We start from the raw sequence: 20548 nt of genomic DNA, 5'->3' as shown, positions 1-20548 counted from the left end.
AAAAAACAGACAAAAGCGAAACTAACTAACTAACTAGGTAACATATTTACACATGTAGAAACATGTTTAGAAGGGAAACACCGGGAAAATGTCCAAATCTAAGCAAGTAAACAAAGTCTGGCGGGCTAAGCGCTCGCACCTGAAACACTACCGGTGGGGTTTGAAGTCGCGTGCATGACGGACCATTCGCCAAGAATCGCGATTCATTTTTTCTGTCAACCGATGCGAGTCGTCACGCATTTGTTTGTTGCATTTTTAATCGTGTCACGATGCATCGTTACATCCCTAGTGGCCATTTTGTTTGCACAAAAGGCAGGCTTTCTGGAAAAAAAACTCCTGGATCACCTAACACACCATCCTCTCCCCACTTACTGTTGATTTCCCTCCACCTGTCAAGACTAACAGCTGCGGGGAATTTAAACGGAGCACAGGTTGCTGACGGTAACGTGACCGGATCAGCGATATCCCGCCAAATTAGGTCAGCAGTGGTCGGATCATTGCTCCTGTCTGATTGAGAGAGGTCGGCGCCCTCACCTTGTCTTGGCACGCCACACGTATACACGTTCCCCACACTGTACGTGGGCACAGAGCCAGGAGACAAAGCCAGCAATAGCAAACGCAATATGGCCACGCTTCAACGCTCCCCAGTGTAACCCTGCCCGCAGACTGGAAAACACAGAAAACCAGTGAAGTGTGGCAGCGTTCTGTTTTATAGAGTGAGTCATTAAAAGAGGAAAGGACATGTGCACCCTTTGATATGTCACAAGGCTTTTATTTAATGATGTTGCAGAGCAAAGGTTACGAAGACTACAGGGCAGCAAACAGTGAAGCGCTTGGAGAACATTATTTAAAACTAAAAAGATTGGATTTGTGTGTGATTCCCAACCTTCATTCAGTAGAGTTTGTTGAGGTTAGGGTGTTTAAAGCTGCACTTATTTTTATGTAATATCAAACAATAGATCATCAAATGACTATGGCCGGGACTGAACAGAATGTCCGAACCAGCAGTGGCCAGTCTGGGAGGGAATGCAGTAGCGTACCGAGGTGGTTTTCCTAATGGGTTTGGTTCTTGGCATCCCGGGGCTGAGTCAGTTCACTTATCTATACAGCTGCCCGAGCTAACGACAGTTAGTGGTTCACTACTTTGTAATCTTTTCGCTGGGAAATCGTTATTTCTTGTTGGTCTCAACAGATTCCAGTTCAAAGCAGTTAATTAGCAATTTGTACTTTAGTAAGTACTGAAGCTGAGCAGCCAGGACACCAGGGGGCCAAACCAGCAAGTATATTCTGTTTTATATTTATATCTATAAAATCTGATCCAACTTCACCAAAATACGTGAGAAAGGACTTTGGAAACTATTCTGCAAGTTAAGGTCTGATTTCTTTGCTTTTCTTTCTTTCGGAATGTTGTTTTAATTATTTATTCATGTCACTTTGTAATATGTGTAATACATTGGGTGTAATTGAATCTAATATGAAAGAGTTCTTCATCTTCGCCACATTAGGCCATTTAACATTCTGGCAAGGGACTGCACATAAAAAAATCATGGCTAACTCTGATTTATTTACATTTTAATTCAGGCTGAATAATATAAACTGTGCTGGAGGAACACAGGATTTGCAGCCAGTTTGTCAAACTGCAAAAAAAATGCCACCCACCAAAGCCTTGATGCCCAACAAAATGAATGAATCCATAAAACACATGAGTTTCATTTGTAAAGGAGCAAAATTATTGTATATGTACACCAGCACTGACCTGAAATGACAAACACATGCAGAGACTGTTAGGTCCTTGACCTTTGAGAGATTTATCTTGAAGGTGCTTTGCCCATCGGCACAGTATCATGCTGGTGTGTGTAATCCAACCATGAAAAGTTAAATCAACCCCCGGGGTGTCTGATGTGTGATGAACTCATTGGAGCACCTCCAGCTGTCTGCTAACATTATCTGCCCTCCTGTTTAATACTGTTGGTCAGTTTTCTGGAGGCTCGTTCACACATTTAATTGTTTTTGCGCTACCTGGTTGGTGTGCATGCAAATGCGTGTCACGGATACGTTTTCTTTCACGTGTATGTTGAAGATCCAGCTGCAGAAAACGCTCACACAATATGAACTTTTGAAACAAACAAGAATTATTCAACGCTGACATCTTTCCATCTTTTCTCCTTGCCACTCCTCCTATACGTTGTATAACTTCACTATTGTCTCAAAGCTCCATGCGGTCTGTGTAGGTGGCTCTGAGGCGGGATGACGATCGTCAGCCCGTGTGACAAAGCCAAAGAGACAGCTGACATGAACACATCAATACACATCAAGCTCCACACTGTGAACTTGTTTAGCTTCTCGCTTGGATGTGTATGCACCAATTGAATCCCCTATAGTATGCCGAAAATCTATCAGAGATTTGTATTTCTGTGAGGAATTGTTTGATCCTCCAGTGGGTTGACAAACATTGTACGCTGAGATCAGCTAATACATTACCGTTAGGCATCGAGTGTGAAAACCCATCCCCTCGATCAAACTGTATTAAAATCACAAGACCGTCGCCTTTTGCGCGGGGATGCCACCATCCCAGATCTGACAAGGATTATGATCTTCTGTTGTTTTGAATGGAAGCTGAAAGCACAGGTTAGCGGGGCTTTATGAGCCGTGGCATCGCCGAGCCCGGGCGCACCCTTTGTGCACCATGCAGTCATCGCAATGCCGTCTTGTGTCATTCAGCCTCAAGGTGTGAAGGGTTTTCTCAGTGGAAAAAACATTACAATGAAACAATACTGTATTCTTGTTCCTGTATTTGGATAACATTGAGGTTTCATTCCAAAAGATCTGCACTGTCATTGCAAATAGTTGCTTATGAGATATTGCCTCCATCTGGTGCCTGACAGGCAGATATCTCAAAACCTCAGCACATAAAACAAAGCTCTCTACATGATTAGACAACACAGTGCAAAGCAAACCATATTTTATCAAGGATTTGGAGCCATCTTTGAGCTATATTCTTTCAGAATAAAGTCATATTATTTTAAGTCTAATTTGGGAAAAATGCCAACTTTGACAATAAAGTCGTAATATTTGAAAAATGCAACCTTGACATTTCAAATATGAAACTGTAAAACGTCAAGAATTGAGTTAGAAATGTACGAGAAAAGGTCATAATTTCCAGAAAGTCTATTATTTTCCCTTAACTGCAGCTCTTTCTTTAAAACAAGTGACAAAATCTGACATTGTAAGAATATTTCTAGAAAACCAGTGTCTGAATTTTGAAACAAGCAAGGATAATTACAATGCAAAGGTTAATCTTGATTTAATCAATCTGAAACATGTCGATTTACACTGAACAAACAGACTTAACATGACAGCACACAAGGGTTGAGCTGCAAAATGTGTTAGGTGATCCTTTAACTTACTCTCAGATGAATTAGCTTGTGATTCCAAAAGTGCCTCAGAGGCTGAAATTAAGTTGAAATAAAATATGCCATAACTGTCAAGTTGTGGATAATCGCTTCATTAGTATTCAAGCTGTTTTCCCTGCTTTAAAACATCAGATAATACACACACAATTTAACATAAGCTGGTACTCAGCAGCCGTCTTTAATACTCGCTGAAGTCATGTTGTCTATTTTCATTTCCTGTGCATCAGACGTGACAGGAGTTGGGTATTTTTACACACTTTCAGAAAGCTCTCCATGTCGACACACACTGCACACTGCCACTGTAATCCAAACAGACAGTGCTGTGAGACAGCGGCAAGGTTTTACGTGCCTTCAGGAATGTCATCGTACCTCTGGTTCCTGAAAAATGATGAGCGCAGACAGACACACACTCACACACATACTTCTCGCACAGATGACATGTGGATGTACACGAGAAATGAAGTTTTAGTTATGAAAACATTTCTTGCAGGCTTAGCCGATCCGGAGGCAGAAGTAATCTCATTGGCTGTTAGATGTCTGCGGGAAGGACTGAACCACAGTTTTTCCAACTAAAAAAAGGTTAGATTGAGACCTGGTTTAAAAGGCAAAAGATAAGAGAGGCGGAAATATCAATTGCTTCAAACTGCAAACACATAGCCTGTTATAAATGATCCTGTTAACTCGCCGAGCTGACCTTCAACGTTTCGTCTTGCTGCAAAGCTTGAGTGGCCAAAGGCTTCCCACTGACCTTAGAACACCATGAATGCTGTGCTCGTTAATGAATGAAAAATGATGTAATTTCAATCATATTTTCTATTCATGTTTTTCTTTTAGGGTAGTATGGTGGTGCAGTAGTCTCACAGCAAGAAGGTTCACTGGTCCGAAGCCCCCCAGCCGTTCTGCATCAGGTACTCCTTTAATGAACAGCCAACTTGTCCAGGATGTACCCTACCTCTTGCCTAATGTCAGCTGGGATAGGATCCAGCCCCCCTATGATAAGTGGTTATGGAAAATGGGCATATGGCATCCAGTCTGTATTTAACATGAGTTAAATGTGTGGGTTTACTGGATAAGTTAGAATAAAATGGCTGGTTTATTGAATTATCGCTGTACTTCTACTGTGTTGACCTCAACATTACGCCTTGGGGACTATGCCCTCTACACACTTAGCAGTCATCATGGATCGTGTTCATATCCCTGTGGGCAGCGTAGCTAGTGATCCAACCAGTTTTGGCACCACACTAAAGTAATGTTCATTGGGCCCTCGAAAGAGTGATATACTGAGTACTCAGTCTCTTTGCATTACTTAATGTATTTAGCCATCAAGTCTATATTTTACAGCATTCTTCTTTTAAATGTATTAATTGAGGACGGTTTTGAACCAACTCTTGAATCTAACCTTAGCTTGATTACCTAGCTAGGTAGTTCATAAAATATGTCGTAACGTGAAGATGCTTTTGTCTACCTTGGTCTGAAATCAAAGACCCATTGTTTCAAAAATTATGATGCATTTTGAGTGGTAGATATGCCACTCTTCTCTTTGTAAGCTGCACAGATGTAGCAAAACCTGGTCTTAGTGTAGGGTCAGTTGCCTACCGCCTCGAAACCTCCCATGTGGATGTTATATATCCTCTAAAATCCGACTTTCTTCCATCTGGAGAAAGATGCACTTTCCATTGGACCAGAAGATTGATTTTCTACTGTGGTTTTATCTGCTTCACAGACTTCTTCATGTGGTTATGGACTCCTCCAAGTCTCTCAATGCTTCCAGTTGTATGGATTTAGCACACTTTGGTCTGAGCTGTGGTGCAACAAGTAAAAATCCTTACACATTAGATGCGATCAACTCAACAAATCATGAAATTCTGTCAAGTGTAGACATTCTAGATGTGAGATACATGCAGGTATACGGCATGCTTGTGGTAGAACTCACACACACACACAAATACAAAATATTAGATTTGGGTTACATCATAGATTCATCCTGAGGTTTTAGAGACTTCAGAAGGAACCTGGTGGAAAAGCAATTTAGGGAGAAAAGGCATTGCTAAAGAGTGAAAGCATGCCACGTTTTTGAAAGTTAATATCTTACCAGTATGGTCAGAAATACATGTGCAGTATTTCTATTTTTAACCGCTACCTCCATCTTCTCAGGCTGATGAGAGGAGAAGCAGTGTTGCCATTCGAATCAAAATGCTATTAAAGCACTCTGTGAGCATTTGCTCTGTAGGCTTGCATTCATGATATGTAAAGATATGTAAAATGGCATAAATGATCAGGGTGCCACATGCTTGAGTGGTCTCATATGCAAACTGTGTAGTAATTATCTTCCTCATAATTACTACTTGCCTGGATTTTAATGAACCCTTTGCTACATAAAGGAGCTGTTTCCAGGTGTGACGTCGGTGTGACTGAACAAAGTAAAGCTGATCTGGAATCTCTGGAAATTTACCAGCATATCAGACCGCCTTAAACTACCACCATTCACTAGTTGACTCGTTCTGGTAGTGCAGCTACACCTCAGGGCCCTCTATACATATACATAATTTTATGCGCACAGTGCAACAGCAGACACACACCCACTGCTACCTCATTAGTGACTGCAGCCCCCAGGCTTACAACTGGGAGAAGGCCTAATTGCACAGTTCAGCAGGACTGACATCGCTCAGAGCGTTTTGGAACAGACTTTGACAAATGAGCATCAGGTGCAAGCACCTACAGTAATATTCTGTTATTTCTGACCCTTTCTGTCACAGTTGGCGCTGCCAAGTTGAGCTCATAGTAAGTCACTGGAACTTTCTGTAGCACCGAGGGACCAGATAAGCTCACTGGAGTTCCTTGTGAGTGAACAAGTCAAGAAGTCAGACTGATTAGATGTCAGGTAGAAAACCTGTTAAATGTTTTAAATGTTCCTACAAATGTCGTACAAATGTGTTGTAATATAGCCAATGCTGTATTTTTATAAAAGTTTTGCTGCTATCATGGCTAAAAATACCAGTCTGTCAGTCGGTTTAGTGGCTGTTAGACCACTTTGATCCAGATTAAGTGTGAAATATGAATGTCATTTTATCCACAGAGCATTGCACTGTTGTTATATAATGTGAAATGGTGCACTCAGCAAACAAAGTGAGCAAGCTGCTATGCTAAAATAACCTCCCGTCCATCAAACCTTTAACAGCACAACATAAAGTCAAGGGAGCTTCAGTTGTGTTAGGCCAAGCTCTGTTAAATTAACAACTAAGTTAGTAACCAACATTATACATGCTGACCATGCGCATGTTATCTTAGGCTATTCTCTTGCCGAAACTCTGCCATGGTGCAGAGCTGGCTTCTGCAGAAGAACATTTAACAAAAGATCCTGCAGTGGTTTATTGCACTAGCTTGAGCCTCTGTGCTACTTTCTTGAGATATTATCATAAAATTTAGTGTCCTTCATACTTGCACCTGGTGCTTGTTTGTTAAAATGGATTCCAAAATGCTCTAAGCGTTGTCAGTAGTGCTGAACTGTTCAATTATTTCCCATGTGCAAGCCTGGGGTTTACAGTCACTAATGGGGTAGCACTGCATATGAGCTGTTATTCTGTATTCATATAATTATGTATTTTTCAGGAGGGGCTGTTCATGCATTTTACATCAGTGCCCACTGTGACTGTGTTCACAAAGTTAGGTCAACCACAGAGGACACCTCTAGTAAGAAAATGGGTGTTGGGTTTAATATAAGATTAACCTCATCAATAAAACCACCCCTGAGAGCTGGAGATGGGGCCTTGACACTGATGATAGTGCTGAAGTAAAGGACTGGCAATAACAGAAAAAAATGAAACAGTACGGTCGTTTTCAATGCCCTTGACAGAAAAACGTCAAAACACAACCCAATGAATAATAATTGAGCTTAGAAAATTAAAATGATAATTGTCTTAATGAGCTAAAAGCTTCTTTATTTTGTGTTGTTACCTCCTTTGGATATCTTCTCATAACACAACTATGCTTGACTTCATTTCGGTTGTTCCTTCTCTTGAATTGGTCTGAGTAAAAAAGCAGAGGCTGCTGGGAAATACTGACAGCTCCCAAAGGTCTGCAGAGATTAACTTTCGGTTTCCTTTTCCTGGAAATGGTTTACTCAGTTTTCCTTTGCTATTATAAAACAGCATGCACACTCTGAAAATTATAAAAAGCACAGTAATAAAATGCAGTATCGTCATGAACATGCACGTTTTAGCATTTATGCGGAGAAATCAATAAACCAAGTGGAAAATCACAAAAAGAGTCTGACAGAGAAGATTGTTGGAAAAAATCCAGCCACTTCATGCGTTTGTCTTTATTCATTCAACTGGGAAAGCCTCCATAGTGGTGTTAGGAGGCAGTTGGTGGCCAGATGGTGAAGCCTCTGCAGACAGTAGCAGGTTCTGATCACTAATCTATGTGTTGTCTGAACGATTAAGGATGTGTGACTGCTTCATGGAAAATAGACTACTTGGCGCCACCATGAATCAAAAGACATTTATAATTTATTCTTGCTATTAGATCTAAAAGAAATAGAAACTAAGGAAAAATGGCTTTTTACTTAAAAATTAGCAGCCTATATCTTGTTTGTTTCTTGTAGTATTGTCATTACTATGACGTTGCCAGGCAACCAGCGAAGACTCTAGGAAATCACTGCTCCCCGCCATTAAATAGTCCGACATTTATCTACTGTAAAACAGTAACTTGTGACTTTTACTTTGTTTTTTTCTACCGATTAAACAACCAAGCCATACTGTGTTAATTAGTGAGTTTTAGAGGTGCTGGTCGGCTGATTTTGTTTGTTTACAGTCTTAATGTCTACAGATATGATACTGGAATAATTTTTCTTTTAATCTAACTCTCAATAAACCAAGTAAATGTAGGTCCCAGTTTCTGCATCAAATTCAAAAGCTCTGGTTTCATCTTAAATGGTAATGTCACATTTCTGTATTTCATGCATTTTGCATTTAATCACTCTGTCCAGATGGGTATTGGTTACAGCTGCAAACTTGAAAGTAACCAATTATAGGAACGTAAATGTCAATGTAATGCAAATAGAAATGCCATGGGGTTTCTTGTAGTGGCAAAGAACAAACAAGGACTGACATTGAGAACTGGACCGCAGCCTGGAGATATAGAGGATTTAAAGCACAAGGACCAGTGTTAAATCCTGTAGGAGCAAGCATGGATAAAAAGTCAGGTGGTGGTGTTAGGCAGGAAACATGACCAAATCCAGTAACTCTGCAATCCTAAGAGGTTTGTCATCCACACATGCACAGGAAATGGGAAATAGACCTTTAATGGCTCTCAGTAAATCATTCGTTAAGGAACGAGCACAGTTGATAGTGTGCTGACACAGGCAGGTAGCTCAGAATGTGTGAGATGGAAATGTGGTTTTCCGACATTGGATGAAATGGCAACAGAAAAGTGCTGATTCCAGACAAGATCTGGCGTGGTCTGACAGCGCAGCAATAAAAAGACCTCGACTGACTCATGGCTTCGTCTGGAGGTCTCAAGGCTTTGCTGCACTTAGGAATTCCACTCGTGAAAACACTGCTGTCCAGGGAAAAGTGTTTCAAAGAAACAACTAAGAGCCTCATACTGGGCTATTATTTTACACTGGATAAGTCTATACGGAGAGAGATTTATCACTATCCACAGACACACACACTGAAAAATACATGGTAAATTGTATTTATTTTAACATTTCAGCTCCAATATTTCACAGTCTTGCTGAGATAAAATGAGAAGATGATATTACTTGCTAAAGAAGCATAAGGCCAAGATTGTTGTATTGGCGTGCAGTCTGTTTTAAAGGTGGCTGTAGCTTCATATGAAGCGTACCAACTTGGAAATAGTATCAATCTTCTTGTTTACCTCTCAGCAACAAAGTGAATAATCATATCTCTGCAAGTGTCAAACTTTTGCTTGAAGGTTGAAAATCAGTTCATTAGTTTTAGCATGTCGTCGTCCCAATGTTGTTTTAGAGAGTAACATGCTAAATATTAATGAAAAGAAATGGTCAAATAATGAAAATTGGCACAAAATAAAAACTACTGTAGCTTTATTAAGATGCCGATTCATGTTATAGTGGCAAGCGGGATATTATTTTTTAAATTCCACGACTGGAGGATAGATGGGTCAAACAAATACAGAATTATCACCTAGGAGACCGCTGTTTGTGTCAAAATCAGAATCAGAAATACTTTAATAATCCCAGGGGGAAATTACACATGAACTAGTCATAACACACACTTACATAACACAAAAGGTAACCAATAGTTTAGTTGCCTAAACCTAACCAAAATGCAACCACTTTAAAGCTTAAACGCCATTGTTGTGGTATTTATATATGGTTTAGTGATATCACGTTGTCATAACAACCGCAGCTCATATAAATTATGCATTTATTTGAATGAGTCATCAATCCCGATAATCAATTAATCATTTAAATAGTTTGTCAAGCAAATGAATGCTTCCTTGTGAGAGTTTGCCTTGTTTTATGTCACTGTAATATTTTTGAATATGTTTGACAAAACAAGCTCATTGAATTTGTGGTTTAGAGTTTCGCTATTGTTCTTCGATTTTTATTGACAAACCAATTTATTTTAAACACAACCGACAGGTGAATAAATGTTTAACGTCAGCACATCTGCATGTGATCTCACTACAAAACAGGATATTTGAATTTCAACAGAGCCAGCCCCGTCTTGATTCCAGCCTTTTCTTCAATGCTCTTTACCTCCAAACAACAACACTGCGGAGGGAGCCCTGAGGTGAAGCATTCATTTGGTGGCTGCTTCTGGATGCTGGTGCATATCAGTGAGTGTGTGTGTGTGTCTACTTCCCACAGGGGCTACATCGAGGGTGGATGCTGTGTTGCTGTTACAAATGATCCTGTGGGAGACTTACTGACAGCCAAGCTCGGTGTGGCTCCACATGCCTCATCACCACACACACACACACACACACACATCACATCGCTGCAGCTGCCCACGGTGAGTGAGGCATGTTGGTCCCAGAGTAAACTCCCACTACATATCCTGTCAGCTCAGAGAAAGTGTCAATCAGCTTGTCCAAGTCAGCTAAAGAGATGTGTCTACGCCAGCAAAATATACTTGACTAGCTGTCCTTCCTGACTTCTGACAGCAAATAACACTGTTCTCGCCTGAACAATGCCTCTTTTCTAGTTTTTAAACTTTATCGATCGACGGATGGAGTTTTGCTGAGCATTTTCTCCACAGTTTCCCACCTGGGAACTGCCCACTACAAACACACTCAGCATTTAAATCTGGACATTATTTAGAGAGTTAGCCAACGTAAAGTTCAATACAATTAAATGACTTCTGGGAACCTCAGTGAACGTACTATTCATTTATTTCCCTCCTCTGAATGTCATGATTTACACGGCACCTGTCCACTGACTGTTGTCTTTGGGTGTTGTGGCCTGTGACATCATCAGCCTAATTAATACCGCTGAGCAAACAGCTGCCACACCTGACATTAATCAGCTGTTGTTCAACACCTCTATCTGTGCTGCTGGAGCCAACAAATATCAACAAAAGTAGGTTGTTTTACCCAAGAGACAACACGTTTATGATGAACAACATGCCTTCTCATGACTAAGCAGCTTTATAGATAGATAGATAGATAGATAGATAGATAGATAGATAGATACATACATACATACATACATACATACATACATACATACATACATACATACATACATAGATGACTTTAGTAATCCCCAAAGGGAAATTAGGTCGTTGTATATTTCAATACAATAAAAATACAGTAGAATAAAATACTGAGGTAAAAAAAAAGAAAAAAAGGAGAAGTAATAATACAAGATAAATAGGTAGATAAGGTGCAGTGGCAAGATGATAGTAATAGTACTGATGATATGATGGTAATGTTTTTGTTATATAATTATATCATATTTTTATTATTATATAACAACAACAACAATAATAATATATCTATAGAGATACACATAGAAATGTGTCGGATATTTAGCCCGTGCAAGGTGTGCATACATACATAACTGCAATACATAATGTGTACATATGTATAAATATGTGTACACAAGATATGATATGTATATATACCAGCTAAGGAACATCAACTCACTCTCACAATTCAGGTCTGCACTTAAAACCCACCTGTTTATAATAGGCTTTTCCATCTGATTCAATTGCATTGTCCTATTTTAACCTGTTTTTAATGTTGTATTCTTGTAATTTGATATACTTTCATGGTTCTTTTTGTTTGTTTCTGTTATTGCTGTCTACTCTCATTTATTGTAAGGTGTCCTTGGGTGACAGAAAGGCGCCTATGAAATAAAATGTGTTATTATTATTATATCAAGATGTGTGTTGTATTTCAAAGAAAGCAAGAACAAACAACATTTCAACTTGTTATAAATGTTTAAAAAAAAAACAAGTTAAAAGTCAGAAAACATTAGTGAACGTGCCACTTTAAGCTGTAAGTGTTACTTTGCCGCCACCTCGTGGTGAAGTTTGGTCAACACAGCCTGTCATATCTTTACATATAATATGAATAATGTGATTTAAAACGACACAAAGCTGTGTGGGGGGAAAAGTCAAGTAAAACGGTGACGCTCATTTCAACAACACTGACAAACACGGTGAGAAAAAAAGAGTTTATAACCATTATGCAAACTGCGCATGAGCCCTTTGTTTTTGTCCCTCGTCACTTCCCGTCGTTGTTTTTGCGATAGCTGCGGACGTGCGAGTCGACAGGTAAGAACGACATGTACTTTTCACGATGTAATCCTCTTATCGCGTTTAAATTCATGTTTTGTTCATGAGGAGATACAAACACCTGCATGCACTAAATATCCGTGTGAAGGTAGATGTCAAATGAGAAGTTAGAAAGCAGACAGACGAGAGGAAGTGTCAAAGTAAGATCAGCTGACTGGGCTAAGTGTAGCAGCTAGTTAGCAGCTGTTTTGTTTGTGTCCTGTCCACACTTTGTTAGTGTTTACGTCTGTTGCTAAGGTCACTGCTGTTGTTAGGTTACCTCTGTTGCTAAGGTCACTGCTGTTGTTAGGTTACCTGTGATCGACTCGCTGAATCACAGAGCACATGTAACCATTGCATCATGGCATCATGACTAACCTTGACTAGTAAACTAAAGTCAATCTGAACACACACACAGGTTTCTGTATTTTTACATCAGTTATTGTCTTTTTTCATCCAGCAGGTTGAAAGTTAGAAGAAGACAAAGAGGAGCCACCATGTCCAGCAGTGTAAGTGACATAACAGAAACTTTCACCGTAGTTACACAAGCTACCTGCTGCCATGTTTCCTATAAGTGTCAGGAAAACTTCAGGAAACTTTCCACTATGCTGTTTACGTGTTTGTGAATTACACATAACACAAAATGTTTTCTTTTAACCTACACTGTAAAAAAAAACAAAAACGATCGGGGTGGTTTAACTTAAAAACATAAGTTTTATTTTTACTCATAAAGCAAAATAAGAGTTTAATTAAAGATAATTTAAGAAGATATACTTTATTAATCCCACGAACATATTTATTTACATGCATTTTAACCCAGATACACACACATGCAGTGCAAGGCATAGACATGCAATTTTGGAGAGAGATGGTGGTGGATCAGTGCCTTGCTCAAGGGCACCTCGCCAGTCCACCTTCCATATTTGGTCCATGCGGGACTTGAACCGGTTCCCAAGCCAAGTCCCAATGGACTGAGCTACTGCTGTTACAGTATATATCCAAGAAAACGTATGTTGTCTTGTCAAAGAAACTTAATTGTGTAGCACGTCAACTCACATTTTCACGTCAAGAACACAAACGATATTCATACCAACTACATTTTAAAGTTATATATTCAAACAGGAGAAAGTATATTTTGTCAAATATATTTCATGTTTCATTTTATACTACTTATCTGTTCAGTTTTTTAAAAATGTGCTGTTATGATTTGTACCGTTATCTGGATGTGTAGTTAACTATATCAGGATATGATTTTGGTCATATTACACACCCGAAACCTGTGACACGAGTCCAAATAAGTAATAGCACTGCTCTGTGTCTGCGGTGTAATACGCTCGCAGTAAACACATACGGTGAAAACATGTCAATGTTGTGTTTACTGCTTGTTGTGTTGCTTCCAAGTGACCCCAAAAAAATCAATTAATCAATTAATATATTACTTCTAAAGGTTAATGTGCAACTTAATTTGTGTAAGGTTACGAACACCAATCCTGACAAACTTTGTTCAGTTTCTTTCTGCGCTTGTCGCATCATGACAGAGAGAGAGAGAGAGAGAGACTACTGAATCCTACTCTGCTCTAAAATGAGATACTGATGGATACAGGAAAACAAAAAGATATATTCTTTTAAATATAAATTTGAATTTATGACGGGACAAGCCAGCACGAAGGCTATGCTGAACAGCGTGATGGGCAGCAATTGAACTTAGGTTTTCAAATGAAGTAGGCTACTGTTTAAAATTACAGTTTTTTAATGTTAAACACACCTACAAACAAACTTAAAACATATTTTTTTGAATACTTATAGCCTCCATCTCCTTTGAGTACACTTTTGGCAGATGACCGATGTTAAAGAAAATCATTTGCCTGAGAGAGAACAGTCGAGAACATATTGTAACTCACTGTGTTAAGTTGACACATTTAAATTTACATCCAACTGAACTTACTTACAGACCTGAGTTTTAATACTGATAACTCAAAGTTTAGTTGAAAATGAATAGAAAGAAGCTATTATGACTAAATGATCAGATCATTTTTTTACAGTGTAATATTCAACACATGGTGTGCTCCTTAACTTGGTGTTTAAGGCATAATAGTGTTTCACTTTCAAGTTTTGCTGCCTGTTAACAGGTGACTTTGTTCCCGTGTAGGTGCTGTGTGGTCGAGGCAGGTTGGTTCTGTCTCAGACCGCTGCCTATCAAGTGTTCACTGCCACCCGTGTCGGCAGAACCAGAACGTTCTCCGCTGCAAGCTCAGATGAGCCTTACGTCGCTGCATCACCCGCAGACTCAGGTGAGCCGAGCGGTAAATTAACCGGTCACTGTTAAATGTCAAAACAGGCTTCGATAGAGATGTGAATGGAGCTTGTGACATAGATTTGAGTTAGTTTGTTATCATGTAGTCTTCACCAAGCAACATGTAGAGGCAGGACGGTGTGTCAAACATGGCAACAGATAGAGTCATGGATCTGGTTTTCAGCAGTGAACACAAGGAAGATGAACGCAAACACACCAGGCCTGATGGAGTCTCATTGCATCAGGTCTCAAGAATGGTGTAAGCTGTAAACCAGCACAAAACTGAGACCCTGTGCAGCATGCTCAGTCTTGGGCCTGACTTAAAGTACATTACCAACACCTGTAAGACACAGCCGAGTCACTACTTAAATTGTGGGACAGGGCTGACAATCATGGGGGCCAATCACCCCTTGACCTCTGTACTTCCATGAAACACGCTCAATTTTCTTTGTCCCGTCCCCCTCCAGGCCCCAGGACAGTGTGGCCTGATGAGAACATGGGACCATTCGGACCTCAGGACCAGCGCTTTCAGTTACCGGGTAACGTCGGATTTGACTGCCACCTGGAGGGCATGGAGGACCAAAAGAAGACTCCAGTCCACAGGACAGTCCCTGACGTACTGACGGCCCCATGCAGCGCAGAGAGACAGCAGTTCATATTGGCCCAGTTTGTTAATGAGTTCCACGTAAGTGTTAGGTCTGCCACCAGGCAGAACAATCTATGTGGAACTTCAGTATCTGCGTCTATCCAGAGTGTAATTTGCAAAGAAATTCATGTTAGTCAGAGTAAATTATTTCCATGCCTTAAAGCTGCTTTGTTAATGTGTCTGTGTATGTTCCTCAGGGAAAACTAGGTCCTATATCCACGAGAGTCCACAAAGCGGAGCAGTACTTTAATCAGACGGCCACAGACTGCTCTGTGTCTTCCTGCCCTGAGCTGTTAAAGAAAGGTAAGGCAATGTTTGTTGGCATTCATAAATAAATTGTAAAACCGTTCCTCTGCCTGAAATCTGCTTCCCACCAACATGAGCCAGATTATAACCAGAGTCACTAATAGAAAAATGAATCTCATGTGGATGTTATTTAGTTAATGCTGTTTTGAAATTTATCTTCTGGTGTGTGTGTGTGTGTGTGTGTGTCAGATCTTGAGCTGCTGTTCCCCTCGGCGCCAAACACTTCCATCACAGTTGTGACGGTCACACAGAGGAGCAGTCGGTTTGAGGAGGCAGCCGAGCAGGACAGAGACCAGCTGCTTCACAGAGTGAGTCCCATCAGATTGTCGTTGTCATTATTATTAAGTTTGGTTTTATGAAATCATGTCGCAAACAGCCGCTGACGACGCTTTCTCCCCACCACAGTTTGTGAACGGTGCGAAGGAAATGTGCTTCTCTCTGTGGACTGCAGGCTACTGGGCGGACTTCATTGACCCAACAACCGGAGCAGCTGTGAGTTCCTAAGTGTGATGATGTGATGATTTCTTGAACTACAAAAGCAAGAGTGAATATTGTGTCATTTAAAGCTAGATATTTCAGTATTTTGACTTTTAGGACACCAACAGGTCTTTTCCACCAAAGTAGAGCTTCCCATAATAAAGTCTTGTTGCTAGGCTCTCCCTTGTTTCCCAGTTTTCAGATTATTGTATTATGAATGCCTATTGAATATAATGCAGTCAAGTAAAACACCACCATCTTATGTTCCCCATCAGTTCTTTGCATCTCCATCGAGTCAAACTACATTGAGAACAGAGGAGGAGCTGAGACATTTGGGCTTCCACATCGAAGCGTCGGGCTCCTGCACGGTTATTCGCCACATCCTGAAAGGAACGCCTTTGTTTGTGGGGACTGTTTTCACCAATGCACCCACTGAAAGTGCAGCTGTCGCAAGACTCCAAGGACTTTCAAATGTACTTGATGATGAGGAATAGGTTTTTTTATTTAATTTTTTTTAATATTCCTCAGAACTGAATCCAAACCCAAGGCCTCTATTTATGGTTTAAAGAAACTTGGGACTTGATGTATGGTAGTGTTGGTACATGGTTGTGTCAGCGAAAGGTTGTGCGGAGTTTGTCTTACTGTAACAAGGACTTGACTCTAAGGTAGACCTGGATGCTGCACCTGACGTGAACCCGGCTTATCTTGCACTACAACCACGGTGAAACACACACACACACAGTGCAGCGGAAAGGGTTCTGACTATAAATAAAAGGCTTTTCAAATGTGACATGTGCTGTGTGCACTTTAGAGGATAACATCTGTATTATGACCCTGGAACCACGGACATGAAATGGAAGCTCCCTCAAATGGTCCCAGGTAGCTATGGGGAGAGATCCCGATTCCAACAACACCTAAAGATTGTTGAATGATAAGTGATCGATAACTTGTACCGCATTGTTTTTCAGTTGCACAGGTTGTAAAGAAATGTTTCTGTTGATGCACGATAGTTGTGACAGTCCAAGGTGTTGGACGAATAAAGTGATTTCCAATCAGGCTGCAATAATGCTGTATTTGCTCTAAATGTATGCTCCTTCACAGAGATGTTAACAAAATTTACCACTATGGCCATAATGACACATAACTGACCATCAATCACATGAATGATGATCGTGGTTTCAGGTCTAGACTCATCTTGTCTTCATTCAAAATGAGACCACACTGCTTTTCCAAGTAACTGATTAGCAAATCGATCACAACAAATGTGAGTACTGTCTGGAGAAACAGTGATTTGTCACCTTCTAGTGTTTGATTAGACTTTATGCAGACAGGCTTCTTTACCTTCAACTTGAAAATTGTCTGAGAGAAAGTTGTTTATTTTGCTAGTTTTATTCTATATCGTCTTAAATTGAATTTTGGCAGCAATTTCGAATTTCCAATTGAGCTGCATGTTTTTTGAAAATGTGGGAGGAAACCGGAGCACCCGGGCAAAACCCACGTCAACATGGAGAGAACATGAAAACTCCACACAGAAAGGGGCAGAAGCCACAAAGCGAACCTTCAACCACCTTCCTGCGAGGCCCAATGAGCCACCTACTGCCCAGACTCTTTTCTGCAGATTTTAAAGACCTATAAATCTGCACAAGGGAAAGCTGGAGCACCTGGAGAGAACCCTCTGCAAGTAATATTAGCTGCACTGAATATGCAATGCTGCTTTAAATTTGTGAACCATTTAAAACCCAACAAGTTTAAAAGAACCATACTTGTTTGACAAAATCGAGCTAAAGCTTGTAAACCTCAATCTAGTCTGGATATCCTCTTTGACACATCCTTTCTAAGAGTCTGTATTCATCTTGTTATTATCAAGATGAATATAAAATGATGGGGACTTGGGGGGGTGGGGGCATACTTACATGGCATACTTCCATGTCTGTATGTGTCCATTTATTTTGCAACCACTGAAATAAAAGTCCGTTCACAGTCGCTTCATTTGAAATCTTTTATTTTTTCTCATCACCATGTACCTCATCACTCAGCACCAGCAGCAAGTGAATGGCTTCATCAGAATCTTGCCCGTGGAAGACAAAATCCTCATGATGGCAGGCTGCTTGCTGGATTGCATTGATCCATTATCACATAGTGGAGTAAGTGGGTCTTCTGAGCAAGACTCTTCAACTTCTGTGATTTCATCTGCACATAAAGAATTCCTGGAAACTCTGCAGAGACTTCCTTGACCCTCAGATGTGTTAAGGTCACTTCCTGGAGTAACTTTGTTTGTTTTACTGTTGAAAAATGTCCTCAATTTGTGTCCAAAGCTCCTGTTTTTTGGGGAAGAATTGTTCAGCTGCTCACTTGAAGAGTTAGTAACAGTCTCTTCACTATCTGATCTTTGCATGTTTGGTACAGGGCACATTATTGTAGCATCCTCTGCCCAAGAGTGAGACTCTGATGTGTTAAGGTCACAGGCTGGGGTGACTTTATTCGTATTTCTGTTGAAAAATGTCCTCAGTTTGTGTCCAAAGCTCCAGTTTTTTCCTGACTTTTTCAACCTCTGCTCTTGTGTTGGGCTGGTACCACCTCCTTCAGAAGCTGTATCACTGGATGCCAAGGAAACCTGTTGGAAGCTTCCAGTAGACTTTGGGGATGTGGGTCTGAATTCTTCCAGACTCACATCTTCCATATATTTCTCATCCTCCATACTTCCTTTCTCTGTACCTTTGGCAGGACAAAGAACCTGATGACCTGAACTTTGCATCTTTGGTACAGGACACATTTTAGTGTCCTCTGGGCCTGGTTCCTTTGGGTCCAAGTCATGTGGGCTTGAGTGTTCAATATTTGCTACCTTGCTTGGACAGCAATCCTCACTGGTAACTGCACAGGGATTTTCTTGATCTTTTGATGACTCAGTATCCTTTTTCAACAAGAACTTCAATATACTGCCTGCCTGGTAAACCATTTGAGTAGTATCAGAATCATGAGATTCATTTGACTCAGTAGACTCTATCTGTGGGCAAGATGCTGACTGTCCAGCTGAACTGATGAGTCCAGCAAATGACTCGTTCACCCTCTTCTTCACCTCTGCTGCAATCATCTCCAGTAGTATTACTGACTCGTTGGATCTCTCCTGTGGGATTCCTGTTACCGCGCCGAAACAGCGATCAAAAGAATTTCCAATGCTGGCTTTGACATTATCCTCTGTCAGACTGTAATAATCGTGATGCCTTAAAAAGAGAAAGAATCACACGTTAGTCTGATCTGCTCTAAGCAGTGGGATTCAAACATGTACCCCTTGTCTCACCCTTTTATACAAATCACTGTCACATGTAACGCTGGTAACAGATGATTTACACCAGAAAATGTTTTACAAAGCAGTACTGATCAGTAACTTTATTATGAACTCTAATATTTCCAAAGCACAAAATGTTACATACAGCATGGATGTTTGAGAAGAAGGTTTAGGTTAATATTATGAAGGAAGGAAGGAATAGGAAGGTTTTGACTTACCTCATGTTATGGTCTTGGGCAGTAGCGGTAGATATCCAGTTTTTAATCTGAGGTTCCACGACATCCAAGATCCAGGTAGTGATGACATTTGTGACCTCATGGCACATATCATATAGCAGAGTAAATGTTTCAAAATCAATGTGGTCATCTGCCAAAAGCACCCACTGACTGTAAGAAAAGATGAAGATGATTAATAAAAACAGACCTTTAACCAGTGTGTGTATATAAATATACATATAGAGTCAGGATTTCTGCCACTGATTTGCTTGATAACTTTCAATCTGTGACTTACTCATCTGTGATAGCACTTAGAAATACATTAACTATTGGTTCGAGGGCCTCTGATGTAATGATGGGAACATCCAGCTTTCTGTAAGTCAGTTCTCTAGATTCTTCTGATGAATCCTATGAAGAAAAACAATCAGGTAAATCATCTCAGCAAGTAGGAAAGATCAACAAAGCACCAGTCATTGGGATTGCAAAAGAATCTCTGTATGTGTGTACTGTTAAGAGTTTTAGTATTTCTTGTTGTGAAGAAATCACAAACCACCTCTTAATTGAATCTGCAAGCTATGTGCATTCAGAGAGACCAGACAGAAATCTGGCACTTGAAGCATTTTAAGAGCTTATGGTTGAAATGTGTCAAATTTTGATTGACAGATCCAACATAAATCTTCATAAAGAATCACTCATTTTCTCATTTTCAAGAACATCATAGCTGACAGACATTTGTATTCATCTAATTAAGAGTATTTCATAAAAAACAGGTTCAACTTGTGTGTGCCTCTGTGTGTGTGTGTGTGTGTGATCTTCTTACCTGGTTTTCCATCTTGTCTTCTCTCTCCAGAAGTGTCTGTGGTGAATATCCGTGTAGATGTGTTCACTGTCTGTCTTGTGAGTTAACCTAGTATCTTCTGGTCACTGAATTCTATGTGGAAGCCATGGAACTCCAGAATGTTCAATGTTCTATATTCTACACACACACACACACACACACACACACACAGAATACTACAAATTATCACTATTATGTTGTAAAAACCTTTTAATGTGCTGAATAAACTTGATATGACACCTTCAAAAACAAACGCAGAAAGCAGGCATTCTAAAAAGTTAGAAATTGTAAAAACACACATTGAAG

The 20548-nt window shown here is 40.2% G+C and overlaps 2 protein-coding genes and 1 long non-coding RNA gene across 5 annotated transcripts in view; 2 read left to right on the top strand and 1 right to left on the bottom strand.

Annotated features, from left to right (window-relative positions):
- LOC113748335 (uncharacterized) overlaps window positions 1-11058 on the top strand; it is a 51911-nt gene extending 40853 nt beyond the window's left edge. Inside the window, exons 4-6 of one of the 2 annotated variants that reach the window (XR_003464282.1) lie at window positions 4248-4321; window positions 10114-10192; window positions 10270-11058. This is a non-coding gene — a long non-coding RNA (uncharacterized LOC113748335). Of the gene's footprint in view, window positions 1-4247; window positions 4493-10113; window positions 10193-10269 lie in introns of those variants that run through there. The other variant, XR_003464281.1, reaches the window with a different exon arrangement.
- A 1013-nt stretch (window positions 11059-12071) lies between these two features.
- Window positions 12072-16969, top strand: mmadhca (metabolism of cobalamin associated Da). 2 transcript variants are annotated; one of them, XM_019255469.2, is made up of 8 exons: window positions 12072-12181; window positions 12642-12690; window positions 14331-14472; window positions 14942-15159; window positions 15318-15423; window positions 15616-15734; window positions 15832-15918; window positions 16179-16969. In XM_019255469.2, exons 2-8 carry the CDS (start codon window positions 12679-12681, stop codon window positions 16395-16397), a joined length of 903 nt encoding a protein of 300 aa, XP_019111014.1. In that variant the 5' UTR covers window positions 12072-12181; window positions 12642-12678; the 3' UTR covers window positions 16398-16969. The 2 variants fall into 2 exon arrangements, with proteins under 2 accessions (XP_019111014.1, XP_019111015.1); XM_019255470.2 differs by having other exon boundaries at window positions 12114-12181; window positions 12645-12690.
- A 939-nt stretch (window positions 16970-17908) lies between these two features.
- On the bottom strand, window positions 17909-20301 carry LOC113748334 (uncharacterized). Its single transcript, XM_027291783.1, has 4 exons — window positions 20225-20301; window positions 19700-19812; window positions 19408-19575; window positions 17909-19124 (listed from the first exon to the last, which is right to left on the bottom strand). The coding sequence occupies exons 1-4, from the start codon at window positions 20234-20236 to the stop codon at window positions 17936-17938; spliced, it is 1482 nt and encodes a 493-aa protein (XP_027147584.1). The 5' UTR covers window positions 20237-20301; the 3' UTR covers window positions 17909-17935.
- Window positions 20302-20548: the final 247 nt, after the last annotated feature.

This window comes from Larimichthys crocea, chromosome XIX (genome assembly GCF_000972845.2).
Source record: "Larimichthys crocea isolate SSNF chromosome XIX, L_crocea_2.0, whole genome shotgun sequence".
NCBI classification, from domain to species: domain Eukaryota; kingdom Metazoa; phylum Chordata; class Actinopteri; family Sciaenidae; genus Larimichthys; species Larimichthys crocea.
Note: the sequence above shows the minus strand (reverse complement) of the source record. Positions and strands in the feature narration are given on the sequence as shown.

Excerpts from the sequence above, each read along its gene's own strand:
- mmadhca (XM_019255469.2), top strand. Across the intron at positions 15,424-15,615 it reads CCCTGAGCTGTTAAAGAAAG|ATCTTGAGCTGCTGTTCCCC; the intron begins GTAAGGCAATGT and ends TGTGTGTGTCAG. Across the intron at positions 15,735-15,831 it reads GAGACCAGCTGCTTCACAGA|TTTGTGAACGGTGCGAAGGA; the intron begins GTGAGTCCCATC and ends TCCCCACCACAG.
- LOC113748334 (XM_027291783.1), bottom strand. Across the intron at positions 19,576-19,699 it reads CTAAGTGCTATCACAGATGA|TCAGTGGGTGCTTTTGGCAG; the intron begins GTAAGTCACAGA and ends CTTTTCTTACAG. Across the intron at positions 19,125-19,407 it reads GCCCAAGACCATAACATGAG|GCATCACGATTATTACAGTC; the intron begins GTAAGTCAAAAC and ends TCTCTTTTTAAG.